We start from the raw sequence: 19289 nt of genomic DNA on the forward strand, positions 1-19289 counted from the left end.
CAGTGCTCTGACAGAGGGGAAATAAATGGACTTTGCCCTTCCATCATTTGGATAGAGAGGAAAGAGTTTTCTTTCTTTTTGGCCCACTTCGATTAGTCGAAATTGAATCAAGAATCGAGTTTACTCTACCTCACATATTTTGATAGAGTTGGTTGGGATCAGGATTATCAGTTGGAACATCTTAGCATGTCCGTACCAAGACCCATCACACTCTCGCATTTCTAGGAGAACCAATTAGCTTTGGGTTTGAGTGGCATTCCTCGGGGTCTTGAGAAAGGATATGAATGGTAATTTCTGACCAGGAACAACGTGACTTGAATGATCTTGTATTAAGATGGCAAAAGGGATGGATTATGCTAGGACAGGAAGTGTGGACTACCTGCACCTAGACAAAAAGACCCTATGAAGCTTTATTGTTCCCTGAGAGAGATATAGACAGATCGAGAAATAATCGCAGCACGAAGAGTGAGCACATCCAAGTCCGGAATTGAACCTGTTGATATCGCGTCAACAGAGTTCCCACAGCCGGACGAGAACCAGAGTAAGCCTTTTTTAAGCAAGGTAACCTAATTGTATCTCCCGATATGCCTTTTGGTATAAGACAGTCAAAATCAACAACATGTTCTCCTAAAGAGAGTATATCATCTAAGTTACATACATTCTAGAATACTCTTTTATTTGGACTTGCGCTTAATACATACACTTAATACTAGCCCTTTTGTTTTTGGAGGACATATGAAATATGACATCCACATGCTACATTTTTTTTAATTATCCTAAAGGAAGTGATGATCCTCAACTATTTTTTTGGCAGAGGATATTCTTCCTGATCGGACCTGGTATGCTTTGTTGTTGGTGTATACAGTAGAAGGTCGGTTAATATATGTGTCTTGCGGAGCCTTGGATAATACCTTTGTATTCCAGAAGGATTATATGGTATTGAAGCATTGCATGTTTACAAATGTTGTTGTTGTTGTCTTGGAGGAGTCGGATGGTGTCAAGGCGTTGCCTCTGTTCGGATGCTAAAGGGATGTTGATGGTGGTTTTTGGTTTAGGGGGAAAACTATAAAAGTATGTCTACCTGACCCGGCATCAGAAGTAGTAGACCTTGATATGTCTATATTCCGCAAGGAATTAAATAATATATCAAAATATGATGAGTGTCTATGCCTCTCTTCTTGTATGTGTATAGCTATATTTATGAGCTTCGCCCGGCTGGATTCAGAAAATATATGTATACATATCCAAATTGTATTTACTGAAAAACTCAGTATCTGCATATACGAAAATTATCATAATAATAATGCATATTGCAATATTCACAGACATTATATCATTTTATCGTATTGAAACTCAAGATCCTAGATGAATTATTCACTAGTATAGAGCCTAATGAGTATTTACTTTATGTTGTGTTCCCAGCTGAACCCTTAATGATGACATGACATGACGATTAATGATTCACTCTTAGCTGAGTATCATGAATCTCCCAAAGTCTCTGAATTAAGATCTGCATGAAAGTACCTGCGCAAATTGTGCCAACAAGACCAGAGTTGCGCTACTCGCAAGAGTAAAAAATTAGTAATTTTGTGTTAACGTAGAAAATTCATTTAAATTGATTAATTTTGTGTTAATTCACAAAATTCGATTTTTAACCTAATTTTGTGTTTGTTCACAAAAAATTAGGTTTTTTTGCCCTAAAAGGGAGCCTGCATGATGCCTTGATCCCTATTGGTCGAGACTAAACCTAGGAAATTGACCCATCATGGAGCCAGTAGGATTAAAATCCTAAAGAAAATATGAAAAATTAAAAAAAAGGGAAACATGACTGATTAGGTCGGTTACAGATGGAGCACGACCGCGCCACTTTGCCGGCCGGTTTACCGTAGTTGATGCTCCCCATGGACGACCGGCCTTGCTCCATATTGGCCTCTAAGTGCCCCTCTTTACCATCGGCCAATCACATTGCTCCTATCCTAGTGATTTCTCCTAGCCTACAAGCTCCGCTTTAAATTGTCAGTGGAAGTAGGCTGGTCGAAGCGCATATATTTCTTAAGAAAATAGATCTTGGCTTCCCAAGCCAGTTGCAAATTGATCACGATCACACGACTTGTCCGGCTCCATTAACTAACCTAAAACCTTACAAGATCTCGAAAAATAGGATGTTGTTATGATGACCGGCCACCCACCTATCGCCTCGACCAATCACATCGCTCCTAGCCTACCTGCCCCGCTCTAAATCATTGGTCAAAGTAGGCTAGTCGATCGACCTCTTTATATAAAAAAAATTAAATCTAGGCCTTTCAAGTCGGTCGCAGAATGATCACGACCACACGACTTGGCCGATCAATTTAACAAGCTTGGCTCCTCCTAGAATGACCGGGAAAGCTCCGTGATAGCTACCTGCAGCACTTTTATTACTTTAACTAATCAGGATGCTCCTAGCATACAAGCTCCGCTTTAAATCGTCGACCAAAGTAGGCTAGTCGAGTTGCTTGTAAAGGTATTAATTAATTAGGTTAAGGACGACCAAAAACTGTCGCAAATCATCTTAGCCGTCCAACTTAGCCTGCTGGTTTGGCCGGTCTAGATCCAACTTCGGGTGACCAACGAGGTACCGTGATGGCCACATCCCATCCTTCTTCTTAACAGACCAATCATGATGTCCGTAGCCTACACGAGCAGCCACCAATGGTCGGCCAAAGAAGGGTGGTCGCGCCATCTTTTTAACCATAAAATTCGCGACTAATTCAGGCAGGTTCTATACAACGATGCTTTACATGCATTGAATATTTTGAGTTGCTTGCTTGAAAATGATGCTTTACATGTATCATTTGCTAACGATATTTTTAGGGTATAAATCTTAAAAGCAACATATGCTATTTTCAAGTACTACTCGCGGTAAGTCCCATTTTCACGACTTGACTTGTCACTTATTACCACCTGCTTCCTAGCTTGCATGTGATTGGTCGAAATATTTTTCTACTTGTAGATTTTACATACAAGGCTCATGGCATGTTAGTTGTTGAATAATCACGCACTCATTCTTCCACTATTCATGACCACCTCTCACATGTCGTGCTGGTGGGCTCACTTAGCAATTACCACACCCCCTATTATTAGTCGTAACATGACTTGCTCCATATTATGTGGACTTTACCATACAATTAGGAACACCTTAGTCATGCAAATCACGGCTAAGAGCCACTCTCTACCAAAATACTCGAGACATCAAACATGTCACAAACTAGGGGATGTTCATTAGGAGGGAACGGTTTCTACCACCTTCACATATCTCCACTACTTCACTAATCTACACAACTCTCACTTCCTATGGGATCAGGGTGTTCGACTATGACTTGATATAAATATATTTTCATTCTACTCAATCAACAACTAACAAAGATTTCCAGAGAACACATAAAACTTATACCTTTCATTTTTTACAAGCAAGTTCCATTTTTTCTGTGATAAGTCATAAACAATCACATCTTACGGAACCCGTGTCTCTGACCTCAACACCTTCTCTGCTTCCCTCCCTATGATCAATCCTTCTCCTTCATTTTGTAACCGAAGCAAGACTAGAACGACCATTTCTTGTTTTAGGCCAGAACTGTACAGATTGATCTCTCGAATCTAAAGTACTCATATGCAGTACATTTGTTTTTAGGGTCTAGGCTCGTTTCTCATCAACCTACCCACTTTTACTCTTTTCTCTAGAATTAGTTTTTACCATACTACAAGGGTATATGTGTCTTTCTCCGTATTAATACTGTGCAAATACTTCTGTATCTTCTAATGGTCTTCATCGTCTTTAATTCTCTTGTATACTCTACTGCAACTTTTGAATCCTTCTGAAATGGATGGCTCTTCTGAAAGTGTAGGAACTTCTCTTCAAGTGAGTATTAGACATGGCTTATTTCTTTTATTTGGTATTTTCTTGCGAGATCGGGTGATTATGGGTATCATTTTTCTCCTAAATTTCCAAGAGTGTAAATATGAGTAACACCTATATAGGGAACATAGGATTCTTAAGAACTAAAATGCATTACTATGATGCATTTTGCAAGTTGTACGCTGACCAATAATGAGATATGCATCTACTTGGTTCTCGTATGTCACGAGTGGGTGCTGAGGCTTAATAAATAGCACTTAACTTCAAAATTTTAATTTGTAGATAGTCAATAAGACATATATAGGGAGGAGTTTTTGGTTCAAGATGCATCAAGGGAATCTCTAAGTTACGAAGCTTAGTCGGTAAATCATGTTTGATGCGAAAGCATCATTATACCGTGATGATTAACAGAGTAAGTTCCATGATGCGTAGGCATCATCGCTGTTGCGTTGCATACCGAGAATGCACCATTTTGGAGCATTTAAAAGGAAAGACGAATGTTGCACCATTTTGCATGCCTAAACAAAGAATGTGGAGTTATGAACCAAGTGGCATCAGTGATGCACAATGTGACAGACTAGAAAAAATTTCCTCCGGTGGTATGATCGACAGACCGAAACTTCTTGATGCACCACTCGTAGTGAGTAATTAGGTCGTAAAACTTCGTTTTTTCCAGGAAATGTGTTAGAGGATCACTTGGTAGAACTCACAAGTTTTTACTCCCTCCGTCCTATTTTACTTGCCAAAATTGAGTTTTTTTTAACAAAAATGTACCAAAAAATTACTATACTTCCCACTAAAATTATCTAATTATCAAGAAAGAAATAAAAACTAGGATACAAAAACTTGTATATTAAACAAGTGATTTGAAAGATTGATGGTGTATGTGGAAGTAATTTGAATTTGTTTCAAGTTTTTGCAAAATCCTATTTTGGCAAGTAAACTAGGACGGAGGGAGTATATATCAAGCTTTTTGTCAATGTTATTTGCACAAAACTATATATCAATTTTTAATCTACTAAAGTCAATTGTCGGACTAGAATTAGAGCGCGGTAGTTTAGTGTTAGACATAATTGTATAACCCTCTAAGATTGAAGACTGAAGAACAAACGAAAACATTTGCGAGAACTTCATCAACAAAGAGGCATGTAAAGAGTGACCTATTCCATTTACTCATGGCATCTACCATTCTATCTTATGAGATTATGTCGTATATTTTTAACAGATTTAATATTGCAAAGAAGAAATTGCGAGTTCAAGCTTGTCTTGGTTAAACTCTCAAAATATGAGTTGAGCAATAGATGTTCATAGATCCTTAACAATCTTACTTAAAACAATTTATAGTTCACAAACCATTTTTGTTTCAAGTTGATCATATGGAAATTTCCCAAGGAACAATGCAAACTGTCTATGACTATTGGGAATGTTTCAAATTTATGAAAAAGAGATTTTCAGGAATGCTTATGGAAAGGTACGTATACCCAAATAGAACTGGGTGGTCATGGGTGTCATTCTTGTCCAAAAATTCCAAAAGTTAGAAATGTGAATAAGACTTGTATATGGAGGAGACATAGCTTAGGAGATTAAATACGTCATTATGGTACATTTTGCAAGTTAGAAATTGTCCAAGATATGCATCATATGCATCTTGGCTTTCGTATGTTGCGAAAATATATTGGGAGTTAGTACATTACATTTAACCCCGAAATTATTATTTATACAAATGTCAATAAGACATATATAAGGAGGATGTGTTGGTTGAAGTTATAAATCTTAGCCGGTAAAATATAATTGACATGAGAACATCATTACGTCGTGTTACTTACCTAAGGAGGATTGTAAGCATAATTGGTGTTGTGTTGCATACCGAGAATGCATCATTTTGATGCATTTAGAAGGAAAGACGAATGTTACATCAATTTGCATGCCTATACAAGAGGATACATATTTGCGAACTAAGTGGCATCAATGATGCAAAATATGTGCACCAGTTGCGAAAGTCCCTTGGCCTATATGTATTAGGATTTTCTTGGCCTTTGGCCTTGCTGCGCGAGTTGACTTTAGTTACAATTTTTGAGTTGATGAGCTATGGTTTGTACTCGATCCATTGACCCATTCATGGTAAGGGATGGTGCATAGGCAGCCACAAAGCACCACACTTGTGGTCTTTGTCACACTTTTAATTCTAATATAACTCTAATTATCCGAGCTTGGAAAATAAGAAATCATAAAAATAAACAATCTTCTGACATTAAATAAATTTTCAAATATAAATTCAACTCCTAAAACACTTCCAAGAATATAAAAGTGTTTATGAGTGATTTCTAGATGCTTAGGATGCATAATAAATCAATTTATTTATTTTTCTAATGATAATAGGAATAGGAGACAAGTAATAGCTTACTAACTCTTTTACAAAAGTCGAAATCACAAGATCTTGCAGGGGCCTCGGCGGAACAATTGCGAGGAAAGACAACACTAATAAGTGGGTTTTGAGCTAAGAATTTAACTGTTGGAATCTACCTAAATTTATAAATCCTAAAACGTTTGAGAAGGTTATGATGTGTATCGTAAGTGCAACAAATTAATCTAGATATTTTCACTAATACTAACAAGTAATTATATGGAGTTAGTAAGGATCATTTCCACAGAAAACTGTGTAATGGAGATGTTATTTAGATTAAAAACTATAATAAAAACAAATATCAACAGAGGTGGTTGGTTAAAGTGAATAAAACAACAATAATAAAAAACAGGTGATTAAAAATTCTTTTGTTGTCACTGAATGTTAAATCAAGTAGTATACTTGTTTATTTTTCATTAATTAAAATCAATAATCCACAACCGTAGAATATCAATAAGCTCTGGTATTCCCCACAAAATATCTGTTTCACTGGATAGATGAGCATCTGACTACCATCTTCCATCAATATAACCCACCAAATATAATCTCTCAAAGTGAAACCTAGTCGACTGCATTAGTATTTGTGAGTTTATGTTGATCATAGCATCAAAAAAGAAAAAACTCAATCTTCTTTCTAGGAGATGTTCGACTATTTTATGTATCTCACAACTCCCTCTGAATACAATATTCAAATTTCTTTAGCAGTTCATGGACACTTTAATTTCTGGAACGAAAAATATTTTCCTCTTAACGGTTCTTGTCAGACCATCAAACTTTAATTTCATAGCCTCACCAGAAAAGGCTAAGATTGTAGTGCAATCGCTTGAAACACTACAGAGCACACAAACTAATAATCTAAGTAGAAAGATTCATTCTTAGGAAGGGAAGAAACTTGGGATCATTTGCATAGTGGTATGAGCCTTCTCTTTATAGTGATCAAGGAAAAAACCTTTCTGATATTGTACATCTCGGAGAGTATAGAAGAAAAGATACACTAAGTATTTTGAGTGTTCTTGGTAATGCGCTTGAACCTCTACAATCTACCCCCAAATTCATATCAATTAATTTGATGATACTAACCAGGTCTATGACCCTGGTGAGTGAAAGCATGAGACTATAAGAGTATATGAATTCCAGCCAACTGATGATGCATAGAATATATTTTGTATTCATGGGTGCGTTAAGTTAAGCAGAGCTTATATAGCGTAACCTCAAATATGATTGTTGCAGTCATTTATATAATTGTGTATGAAATAAAAAAATAAAAAAAAAGTTATGTTTTACTTGCACGCAAATTATTTTGAGAATGACCACCATAGGATATGGAGCGATATTGCAAAATGGAGTATTGGATATAATATTTTTGTCAAATGTGCTCCTGTTCCACAAGATTGCTAATAGGGTACCAGATTAAATGGGGGTGTACCAAAATCAAGATAAGACAAAACATGTTTCTATATCGGACAAAACAAATTTTGTCTTGGCTTGGTACACCCCACTAATCCTGGCACCTCACATTAACAGCCTTGCTATTCCAATAACAAGTGGATGAGGTGAAAAAACGATACAAGTGTCTGTGATCTGATTGGATTAGATGTAATATGTCAAAAACCAATGTATAATTTGGATAAAAAATGTGGACCTATCAAGGGGTTAAACCAGGCGTTAAACCAGAATATAGCTCGTCCCTGGTTTTAGCCCAATAACTTTGATTATTGATTTTTTTTTTTGAAAACAATTATCTAGGCTACTTATAACTATAGTTAGCGTCAAATAGATTTCATTCCATGCTATGGGAGAATTAAAATTGATATCTTGTATAAAGTATGAAAATAAAAATCTCATCACATTTATTTTGTCATTTTTGTTTCACAAAACCAAAAATTTCTTTCTCGAATAACGTTTGTTCAATTTCAATCTTTTATTTATCTTATTATCTGAAATTTTAAGAGCATATTCTGCTTACTAATGATAATGCGATTTGTTCGAAAAGTTTTGCTACATCACTCGAACGCATTGGTAACTTGGTAGCCATTAATATTTCAAACCTACCCTAGTATAATTTCTAAGTCCGTCACTATGTAAATTAGTATGTATGATTATGTGTAGAATTTTAATTTACTAGTCATCCCTCAAATATTAACAAATTTGTTGGTGAAATTCATGTTTTTTAATATGTATGATGTACTACGGTTTACTTGTCGTAATTGTGATGCAAAGTATTTATATGTTATCATGTTTTTCATTTTTAATGGATCAGTACTTGATATAAGCAGTCTTACTTATTCATCTTCCATAAAAAAATAAAATAATATGTTGACGTTCAATTTTTTAATAAAATTTCAGACGCATGTAATATCATGCATGCGTGAATTAAAGTCGGCTTACTCTATTAACACAAAATCTTGAACTCTTGCTTTGCATCACCCAAAGTACTCCAAAACTGTTTGTTAGATTTCCTTTGACTGTATTAATGAAAGAAGATAAGGTGTTTACTAAAATCATTGCAACTTCTTTAAGACAGTTTTGGAGGTTTATATAAACAAGCTTACCAAAGAAGAATGAAGACCTACACCATTACTCTTTGATACTCAAAACCAAACTAGTGAGTAGAAGAGAAAGATGAGTTTCGTAAATCATTCTGCTCATCGTCCATTAGAAATCTTTTTTATTCCGTTCGTAGCTCCAGGGCATATGATACCAATGATCGATCTCGCAAGGGCATTCGCAACCAGTCAAGGAGTTAGAGTTCATATAATAATCACAACTCATAATGCTCTACTCTTCAAGTCATCCATAGATCAAGATGTTAACTCCAGTAATGCAGATATTCAACTTCACATTCTAAAATTTCCATCCTCCCAAGTTGGACTTCCTGAAGGTATAGAGAATTTCAACTCCATCATTTCACCAGACATGTATTCGAAAGTCTACCAAGGTATTTCCATCCTCCAACAGCCCATGGAGAAACTTCTACTTAAAAATAACCCAGATTGTATCATCTCTGATATGTACTACCCGTGGACTAATGATTTGGCAAACCAGCTTGGTTGCCCTAGACTCGTGTTTCGCGTGAACTCCTTTTTCTCTCTCTCGGTTATGGAAAGCATTAGACGGTACAGGCCTCATGACACTGTATCTTCTGACATGGAGACATTCCAAGTGCCAGGCCTTCCACACCATCACCGTATTGAGATGACAAGGTCGCAATTGCCGGATCATGTCAGAACGAGAACGCCATATGGTGATTTGATGGATACATTTAGAGAATCTGAAATGAGAAGTTATGGGGTCATCGTGAACAGTTTCTACGAGTTAGAATCGCCTTATGCAGACCATTTCAGGAATGTCTTGGGAATGAAAGCATGGCAAGTTGGGCCGGTATCCCTATGTATTAAGGAACCCTGATTTTGGGCATACCAAAATCTTTGAAGGCATACCACATGAAGACAAAAAAAGGTTGTGAAATAGCAAAATCAGATTACCCCTTAACCCAATTTTTTTTAATGGCAAATCTGCCCTTTACGATTAGTGTTAGTAATATTGATTAGTGATTAAATATTTTGTTTAGTGATTAAGATAATTTTCAGAATTATAAAAGGTTGTTTAGATGATTTTTTTGATCATGGTTCGGCGAAACATGTTGAAGTTCGGCTCACATCTATGAGCCAAATCTACCAATTGATGAACGGTTCGGCTCACATCTATGAGCCGAACAACATCCTGAATAGCCCAGAAAAAATAATAATTACTGGTTCGGCATATATTTCGAAAATCGTATGAGCCGAACATCAATTTGATATTTTTTGGGTTAAAATATTGTTATTGGTTCGGCACATATTGAGAATATCGTAATAGCCGAACCTCATAAATCTGCTAGGTTCGGCACATATTATGATTATCGAATATGCCGAACCCCTATGCATCTCTATCTGTGACTAGGTTCGGCTTGAAATTTCATGAAATTTTAAGCCGAATTGTTCATATACACTTACAAGAAGCTTTTGTGATGAACAATTCGGCTAAAAATGCAACTCAATTTTGAGCCGAACCCAACACTATAACCGTCATTTAATCGATGAAAAACAACGAATAGGAGATTGGGTTTGTAAAACTTACTTTCTTATCCTTATTTCCGGAGTTGGAGATGCAGTTGGTTCAGTTTCTGGTTCAATTGGTGGTTGATTTTCAGTTTCTACATCTTCATCTTCAATTGGTTCTTCTTCTTCTTCTTCAATTGATGGATTAGAAGACGATTTGGTTTGCCTAGTCCCTAGTTTTCTTTGTACGAGTCATTATGTGGTTGAGTTTAATCGACGATCAAATTTTTACGAATCGACAATTAATCACGATGATGAATTTTTTTTCGCAGGAGGGGGAAGAGTTCGGCTAGAGGAGGAAGAAGAAGAAGAGATGTTAAGGAAACTGATTTTGATTAGAAAACTGATTTTAAATTTTTATATTAAGGGTATATAGGTAATTGAACTACCCATAGGATACCCCTTATAAGGTCACCTAAGATGGGACTATTGTTTTGTATGCCTTGAAAGATTTTGGTATGCCCAAAATCAGGGTTCCTATTAAGAGAGAAGTGAAGGACGCTGATGATGAACAAAAGAAGCAACACAAGTGCATGAGTTGGCTTGATTCCATGGAACCCAATTCAGTCGTTTATGTTAGTTTTGGGAGCATGGCACGATTTCAGAAGACCCAATTGGTTGAGATTGCATCTGCTCTAGAGACATGTGGCCATCCATTTATTTGGGTGGTCAGAGAACCAAAGGAAGAAGGCAAAAATCAAGGGTGGTTGTTGGGAGAGTTCGAGAAGAGGATGAATAAGAAAGGAATGATAATAAGAGATTGGGCGCCACAGGTTACAATCTTGGCACACCCGGCAATTGGAGGATTTGTAACTCACTGCGGGTGGAACTCAGTATTAGAGAGTGTCGCCGAAGGTGTACCAATGATTACTTGGCCCCTCTTTGCAGAGCAGTTCTATAATGAAAAGCTTGTCATAGAAGTCCTGATTCCTGAAGATTGGAGTGAGGGTTGGTATCTACGAGTGGGAACATTTGATGGAAGAAGGAAAGATAGTCGTAGGCAGAAAGAAGATAGAGAAGGCGGTAAAAATGTTAATGGATGGTGGAGATGAAGCAGATGAAATGAAAAGGCGGGCTAGACAGATGAGTGAGAAAGCCAAAAGAGCTGTGGAAGAAGGTGGATCTTCTTGCACCAGTCTGATCGATTTGGTTGAAGAACTGAAAGTTGTTCGTCATATTAGCATATAAGATGGCCTCAAGATCTTAGAGAAAACATAGCATTATTATGTTTTCTCGGCAGTGGTTCCTGATCGGGTCAATGAATCACTAAGTTTTGTTTTCCATTTTAGTTTTTCATCTATATGGAATTGAACTCCAGGAGTTCACCGTTGAATGTTCAATAAAAGGTTCACTAATTACTTAAATGGCTCAAGGTGCGCCAAAGTTCTGGTTAAACAAAATTCACCAGATCCAACTTCACATCAATAAAACAGCTTTTACAAGCTGGAAGCCTGGAACCATCTTACACAAACCACATATTGCTGCTGAGTAGCTGATAAATCTATATGTGTGTGGAAGGTATCTCAAGTGTGACAACAAAAAAGTAGGTTTATACTGTAGGCATAATAGGGGCAAAAACGGAACAGGTAAGAGAAAAAGAAGAAGGTAGATGCAGCATGGCATGTCATAAACTCCAATAAGCAATTGGAGAGCCGCTTACACTAGGTAATGGTATTAAGACATTAAAACATCATACAAGAGGGCAAGATAGAGAGCCATAGACATAACAATCAAGAGTCAAACCACCTGTGGCATAAGCAAAACACACAATCTTTTTAAGAAAAATGAACAACCTAAAAGACCAGTATTTCTAAGCAACGACTAGAAACATGGAATTCGAGGAACATTAGCTATATAGTTTTGATTTGTTCCAGTGTCAAATTGTTGTCCTGTCCACTATCAATAACTATTAACGACCTAAATAGAACTTCCGAGATGTCTATACATACGCATGGGTACGCCGGGTTGTTTCAAAGATCTGAAGCAAAGGACATCATTTCAGACTATCTGAGGATATAGCTTGGCCTGTTGCTTTACCCTTTTCTTGTACTCCACCGGCTCCTGAACATATCTAGATGTCATGTTACTATGTTACAATAAAAGCTAGCCAGAAAAGCTTGAATGAGTCAGATACCTGGATGAAAAGATGGTATCCATCTGTTTGAGCAGGATCAGCAGCGTTGGGTTGGTCCAGCAAATCTTGTATGCCCACAAGAATTTGCTTCACTGTAATGGCTGGTCTCCAACCCTGACAAATAAAAAAAATGACAATAGGAAAAAGAATTAATGCCTACATATAAAATGCATTCTTCAAGTGTATGGCCATAGCCTAAACAATAACATTTCAAGTTAAAAGATATGCAAAAGAGAAACAGAGAACTTACACTGTCCTCGTTGAGAATAGACAGGCACACAGTTCCTGAAGGATAGACGTTAGGGTGAAAAAAGTTTGGAGGGAATTTGCACTTGGGAGGTTTGCTAGGATAATCTTCGCTGAAGTGAAGTGCAAGTGGAAAATAACCACCTTCCCAATCAGTCTGCATAATCGAGTGAAACAAAATTGGTGAAACCGGCAAGAGCCTCGTGTATATTAAGAGGAAACTCACAGAATAGTAGCAAGCAAGGTACTTGCAATAATAACCGACTATTGTAACAACGAAAACATAGCCTTTAGTAAGGGACTATTATACGACAGGAAAAAACATAAGCTCCGCATATTTCTAGCATGGCATAAAGCTTTGAGCCAACACCTAATTCAAGCAAGATGATGTCTTAAACCAGATGACAGTAACAACTTGCCTACAGAAGTTTATGCAGCAACAAAGAATTAATGTAAGAAATAATGACTTCAAAACTTAAGTTGTACAATATAAGGCAATACCAATCAGTTGATGTTAAAACCACAACGCATGAATCATGAAAGACATCCACCCAACAAAATAACAGATGATTTAGTAGAACACCTTAAATAGGACAAACCATAAACTCACATCCAAATCTATATTTTACAGCGGATAACAGGATAAAAACATTAACATTAATAGCTTCCCATCCCTGCGACTACAAACCCCTATATTTAATCCCCTATATTTAATCCGACTTCAGAATCTAAAAGGATATGCTAGCAATACCCAACACAGTATAAAAAAATGCCAAATTTAAAACAAGTTGACAATCGCAATTTTATCTTACACCATTGACATTTCAAAAAAATTCTCAAAATATCTGTTCAAAACATTCAAAAGTGCCACGATTCCATTTCCCAAAGACCCAAATCTCCAATACCCAGCCACCAATAACTAGGGTTTATTGAAATATAAATAAATCCATCTAATAAACTGAAGCATATCATGATCAAATCAACTTAACAAGCAAACGAAAACTTAATCACATAAAAGAATGACAGAGAAACTATGTTAGGGTTTTCTGTTTAACTGATACTTACACCGGCTTTACCAGGGATAGTGCACTGCCACACCATTAAATTAACAGAACCATCTGCAGCAGTTTCAGGTTTAGCAACAAAACCCTAGTAGAAAGATAAGATTAAAAAATCATTAAAATCGGAACATAAAATCAACGAAGTTTCTTCGAAACCATAACAAACAAAAGAAAAAGAATAGCAGGAAGAAACAGTACGAACATGGGGATGATTCTTTCTCCATGCTTTACGTTCTTCAGCAAGACGACCACGAGCTATTCCAGCAGACATTCTCTTTCTCGATCTCTATAGATTCTCGAATCCCTTCGGCTTCGCTGCACTCCCGCCTTTAAAACTCTCTCTCTCTCTTGTTGAGGGAGTAGTATTTACCGTGAGATCTAGGGATGCCAAAATAAAATTCGAAGTTCCAACCATAGACCATGGTCAATGAATAAATAAAGTAATAGCGGTTTTTTTTAGGGCTTGACTTGGACTTCCACAAGTCCGGTTAGGGTAAGGGCTAGATTGAACGTGCTTCATTAGCGGTTAAGTGTTGCAATTTAAAAAAATAAGTGTGGTCCAAAAGTTAACACTAGTTCTTTCTCGTACCAGTTGCTAGCATGTGAACTAGCAGCTAGATAGATTCGTTGAATGATTCAGCGCTGGGAAAACCATCTTTTCGCGGAATGGTTTAGCGCTTGGTAATTTACTTTTTGATCTGGGCTGAGATTTAAAGCGCTGAACCATTCATCGTTGGGTGGTCCCAGCTGACGTGGACTGCTAATCTAGCTGCTAGATTAGCACTCCCATAAGACTTAGGTGGTTGTCCTAGCTGACGTGGATTACCAATCTAGCTGCTAGATTAGCACCCCATAAGATTAACATGTCCGATTCTGTAGATATTCTATTCATTAACCCATTTGGCAGGCATCCTTTTTTTTTCCCAAGACCGAATATGATTACACGAGGGTATGTGATACCCATGGACTCATCAGTACAAATTTCATTCATGCAACGGGATTGTGTCGTTCCAAATTTTTGTTAAGAAGTGGCAAACTATGTTGGCATCTGCATCATGATTCGTCAATCCGTACGCCGCTTGATTTTCTTTTATGTAGTTGTGTTGGATAGTGAATTGTGGAATTTATCCAATTTGTGCTTGATTTAATGGATAATTCGTGTGATGAACCACAGTGGTTCAGAATCGAAAGTTAGGAATCGTGGTGGATTTTCTGAATTTGCTTTAAATTGTACTTTTGGCCAGCTTCATTCTGTCGTTTTTGACGCTATGAGCATGGGTCAGGTTTCAGCTATTAGTGCAGTGGTGATACCCAAATATTGTGTTAGTGCTAACACGGTTCTGGTCATTAGGCCTGACGCTTGTACTCAATAATCACATTCTTAACAAGGATTTCCAAAAACTTGATTAGGGAGAAGCAAAGTCTTACCAGAGGTGCAAGAAAACAAAATGGACTTAGAAGACAAAACGTTTAGAAGTTTTAGGCTTGTGAGTCAGAGTTGCACACTCATCCTTTGGACCATACTTGGCCCTTGGTAGTAGTTTTTTTGTTTTTATATAAGAAAATTAAAAGTTCACTACATAATCTGGTTAGATTTTGAGCTCGAAGCAAACCAATAGGATCTAAATTTTTTTGGTTAAGAGGTTTGAACATACAGCTAAAAGGTTTTGAGGCAAAATAATATGTTGCATTTACATTGGTTTTTGAAGCAAATACAACGGGTGCCTCATTTGCCTTCTTAGTAACAAAGTTCAGACGAATAGTTTGATCTACCTAATAGAATTTCAAATCAAATTCTCGATATTTTCCCATGACGATTTGGTTTGCCATGGTTTGTGTGTTTTTTCTTTCCCATGACGAGTACTTCTACAGATAATATTCCTTTTGTCGAAGTTATATAGGTGGAGTTTTGATTTTGGCTTGTCCAATTAGATAGGCATTACCAGATGATTTTGTCTATATAAACCAATTTTATATTTCTAGTTTTAATCAAATAGTAAGGGAAATTAGGAAATAAGCAAATATTTATGAAACCTATATGTTTCACTTAATCTAAGAGATGTGTCTTCTTCCCCTGTATAACTTGGGCGGAGGGAGTAGTTAACGGTTAACTGACTCTCTGTTAGAAATTATTATGTTGTGATGCTACAACAGTTGTAGCTTGTCATATTAGTTACAGTCGAGTTTGTTAGGCATGTTCCCACGCACCTGTAAAAACTCATAGCTTTCCCCTTTTGCACCCATTATAGGTATGGAAAAGTAGTAGAGGTAACTTACCAAATGTCAGATACACCACTTAGGCATACAAGATGGATTCTCTACTGAGTGATAGAGACTCTATTGCTCGATGATCGTTAGAGACTCTGTCGCTCGATGATCGTTAGAGACTCTATCGCTCGATGATCGTTAGAGCGCAGATGGTAGTCTTTATATCGCTCGGCACTATGATCATCGCTCAATAGTTCATCGCTCGAGGGTCGAGAATCCACCCCTATAAATACTCAACTTCAAATTCATTTCAACTTACACCATCCCAACTTCAATTTCATTTCAACATGGCTAGTGCTCGCAATACAGGGGCTAGTGATAGCTTCACTCGAGAACAAGATGTTTTTCAAATTCGATGGTGGATATTAGTTGCAAGTGATAGAGATTTCAATTTAACCACGTTTATTTTATGGCACAAAATGTTTCAAAGGTTTATTGCCTTAGTTAATATAAATTCAACAAGAACAAATACTAGCCTTCAACAAAGATTTTGCTTTATCAATAACGATGTGAGGAAGTATGCGCAAATTTTTTGGATGATAATGGGGGATCATCCTAGGTTGTCCACCGTGAATGGAATTCCCGGAGCCTAGTTAGCAATTCCCCGAATCTTTCGCGAATTTTTTGGAACTGGTCGTTCCTGATTTGTATGCACGTCCTATTGCAATTTCGAACCCTATACGGGGACTATATGAGCTTCCCGTCTTATTCGGGATTTTTGCGTTTTGAATGAGATTTGGGCGTACTAGTTCGTTACAATTAAACACATAACTTTGGCCCAGTTTGTTTGAAGTATCTACTGGGATTACTCTTATAGGGGTTCTTTACAGGCCCAAAGTCCATTTTAAATATTTTTCCAAAAACTTCTCATAAAGGGAGTCGAACCCTAGCAGTCCAACACCTTGAAATTGCCTCTTCTCCACTGAGCTAAGGGCTTGTTGGTGTTAATGGTACTTATATTAGTATATATTGTTAGAGCATTGCTCGGTCGAACTCGTATGCGTTGCTATCTCAAGCATGTTTGTCAAGTTTATTTGTCAAACCTATATGTCTTGATTTCTAGACTACTTATAGCTAAGTATCGGACTAGGACAGTTAAGTGTAGTTGAACTCCAAACTCCACGACACTCATATTACGAAGACGAAGAACTACTCAAGGAACCTGTAACTTCATCCGACTAAAAGTTATGTGGAGACTTGAACTTATCTATCACTCAAAAGTCTACCTCTCTATCTCCTATTCCTGAGACAAAGTCGTATAAGTATGATATTTTTCATACATACACATTTGTTATTTCGATCCGAGTTTACTTGCCTATCTTTTTTCTCGAAATATGTGTTGGTAAGCTTTCGCTTTAACCACTTTTCATCTTAACCCATGACGAAAGTCATGATGACGTTTCAATCTTGAAAATAGATTTGATGACGATAGTTGTGAATAACGACTGTTATAACATTATAGAAGAATGTTTCAATGATTGAAATGTAGAGTTGAGATTACATAACCAACTACGGATATAAGAATATATAGTGTGTTCGCACATTAGTGCATAAATCTATGTGCCGGAAACCAAGTGTGTGTATGAGTGTGCATACGGTATTGGTGAAGGAGACAGGTTGGGTACGCGTACCAGCGAAAGTTTTCGAACCGAATATTTTTGCTGAGTTTGTAAGTTTGCAAACTGTTAAACTAGTCACCTTAGGTACGCATACCCGTACGCGTACCCACAGAAGTTTTCGACCGAAAATTTCTGTTGAGTTTCTAAACTCAAATCCGGTAGCTATGGTACACGTACCCTGTACGCGTACCCAAGCTGGTTATATTTCTCAAATCGGAAGTTCATGAACTTAAACAATAAATAAATAAGGAATGCAATCTTTGCAAACCGTGGCTATATTGTTCATGAAATAATTCAAGTGAATCAAACACATTTTGTTTTAATTGTGTCTATTCATAAAGACCTAAGCAATTGAAAAACTCTTCAATTAGTTCTCTTGAAGTCATTTGAATTAGTTGTGAAGAAGATGAATACGGTTAATATGAACGTGCTCATATGGATAACCATTGGTTAAACTATTTGTGAACCAACTAAGTATACACGTTTAGGTACAGTTACTCAAACCTAAATGAAATACATTTCATTTGTGTGTGACAAGCTAAGTTTCGATCTAACGGTTGAAAGATATTAGCTTGGTTAAATCAGGTTTTTCATCTAACTGTGGATATTGAATGCTTTGTTATCAAGGTAACTTAGATTGCAAACCCTGATTTGAAAACTATATAAAGGAGGCATCTAGCAACTGGAAAAACTAATCCCCACACCTCCTGTGTGATACTAGAAGGTTTTGATAGAGGCGGTTATCCTTTAACCTTAGGTTTCTTCTCGAGACCCTGTAGGTTAACGACTGAAAGTCTTCGCTGGGATTGTGAAGCCAGACGAAACTACTTCTCTTGTAGTTGAGCGATCTTATCTTGCCATTTTATATCGTACAAGTTAAGTTGAGTAATTGACTTGAGATTATGTCTCCGATAGGGAAAGATAAAAAGAAATCACAAACATCTTCGTCTCATAGTTTGTGATTCCGCAATATCTAGTTTTGCTATCATACGATTTAGATTATTGTGAGGTGATTGATAATTCTAGGATGTTCTTCTGGAATATAAGTGCGCGTTATCGATTGGTTCCTGTTCACCTTGATTTTATCAAAACATGGAACAAAACTCTTAGGTTTATCTGTGGGAGACAGATTTATCCATTATCATAGACTTTTCTGTGTGATACAAATTTGTTTATTAAAGTCTTCGACTTTGGGTCGTAGCAACTCTTGGTTGTGGGTGAGATCAGTTAATGGAATCAAGTGCGTAGCATCCTGCTGGTATCAGAGACGTAAGGAGCGCAATTGTACCTTGAATCAGTGTGAGATTGATTAGGGTTCAACTACAGTCCAGACCGAAGTTAGTTTGTAGTAGGATAGTGTCTGTAGCGGCTTAATATAGCGTGGTGTTCAATCAAGACTAGGTCCCGGGGTTTTTCTGCATTTGCGGTTTTCTTGTTAACAAAATTTCTGGTGTATGTGTTATTTTTATTCCGCATCATATTTTGTTATATAATTGAAATATCACAGGTTGTGCGTTAAGATAAATCAATTAGAATATCCAACCTTTGGTTGTTGATTTAAA

The 19289-nt window shown here is 36.9% G+C and overlaps 1 protein-coding gene and 1 pseudogene across 1 annotated transcript; one reads left to right on the top strand and one right to left on the bottom strand.

Annotated features, from left to right (window-relative positions):
- The first annotated feature begins 8921 nt into the window (after positions 1–8921).
- Positions 8922–11587, top strand: LOC113350600 (annotated as a pseudogene).
- Positions 11588–12016: 429 nt separating this feature from the next.
- Positions 12017–14204, bottom strand: LOC113346684 (SUMO-conjugating enzyme SCE1). Its single transcript, XM_026590167.1, has 5 exons — positions 14043–14204; positions 13845–13928; positions 12784–12936; positions 12534–12647; positions 12017–12460 (listed from the first exon to the last, which is right to left on the bottom strand). The coding sequence occupies exons 1-5, from the start codon at positions 14109–14111 to the stop codon at positions 12398–12400; spliced, it is 483 nt and encodes a 160-aa protein (XP_026445952.1). The 5' UTR covers positions 14112–14204; the 3' UTR covers positions 12017–12397.
- Positions 14205–19289: the final 5085 nt, after the last annotated feature.

Source organism: Papaver somniferum, chromosome 2 (genome assembly GCF_003573695.1).
Source record: "Papaver somniferum cultivar HN1 chromosome 2, ASM357369v1, whole genome shotgun sequence".
In the NCBI taxonomy this organism is placed as follows: Eukaryota; Viridiplantae; Streptophyta; class Magnoliopsida; order Ranunculales; family Papaveraceae; genus Papaver; species Papaver somniferum.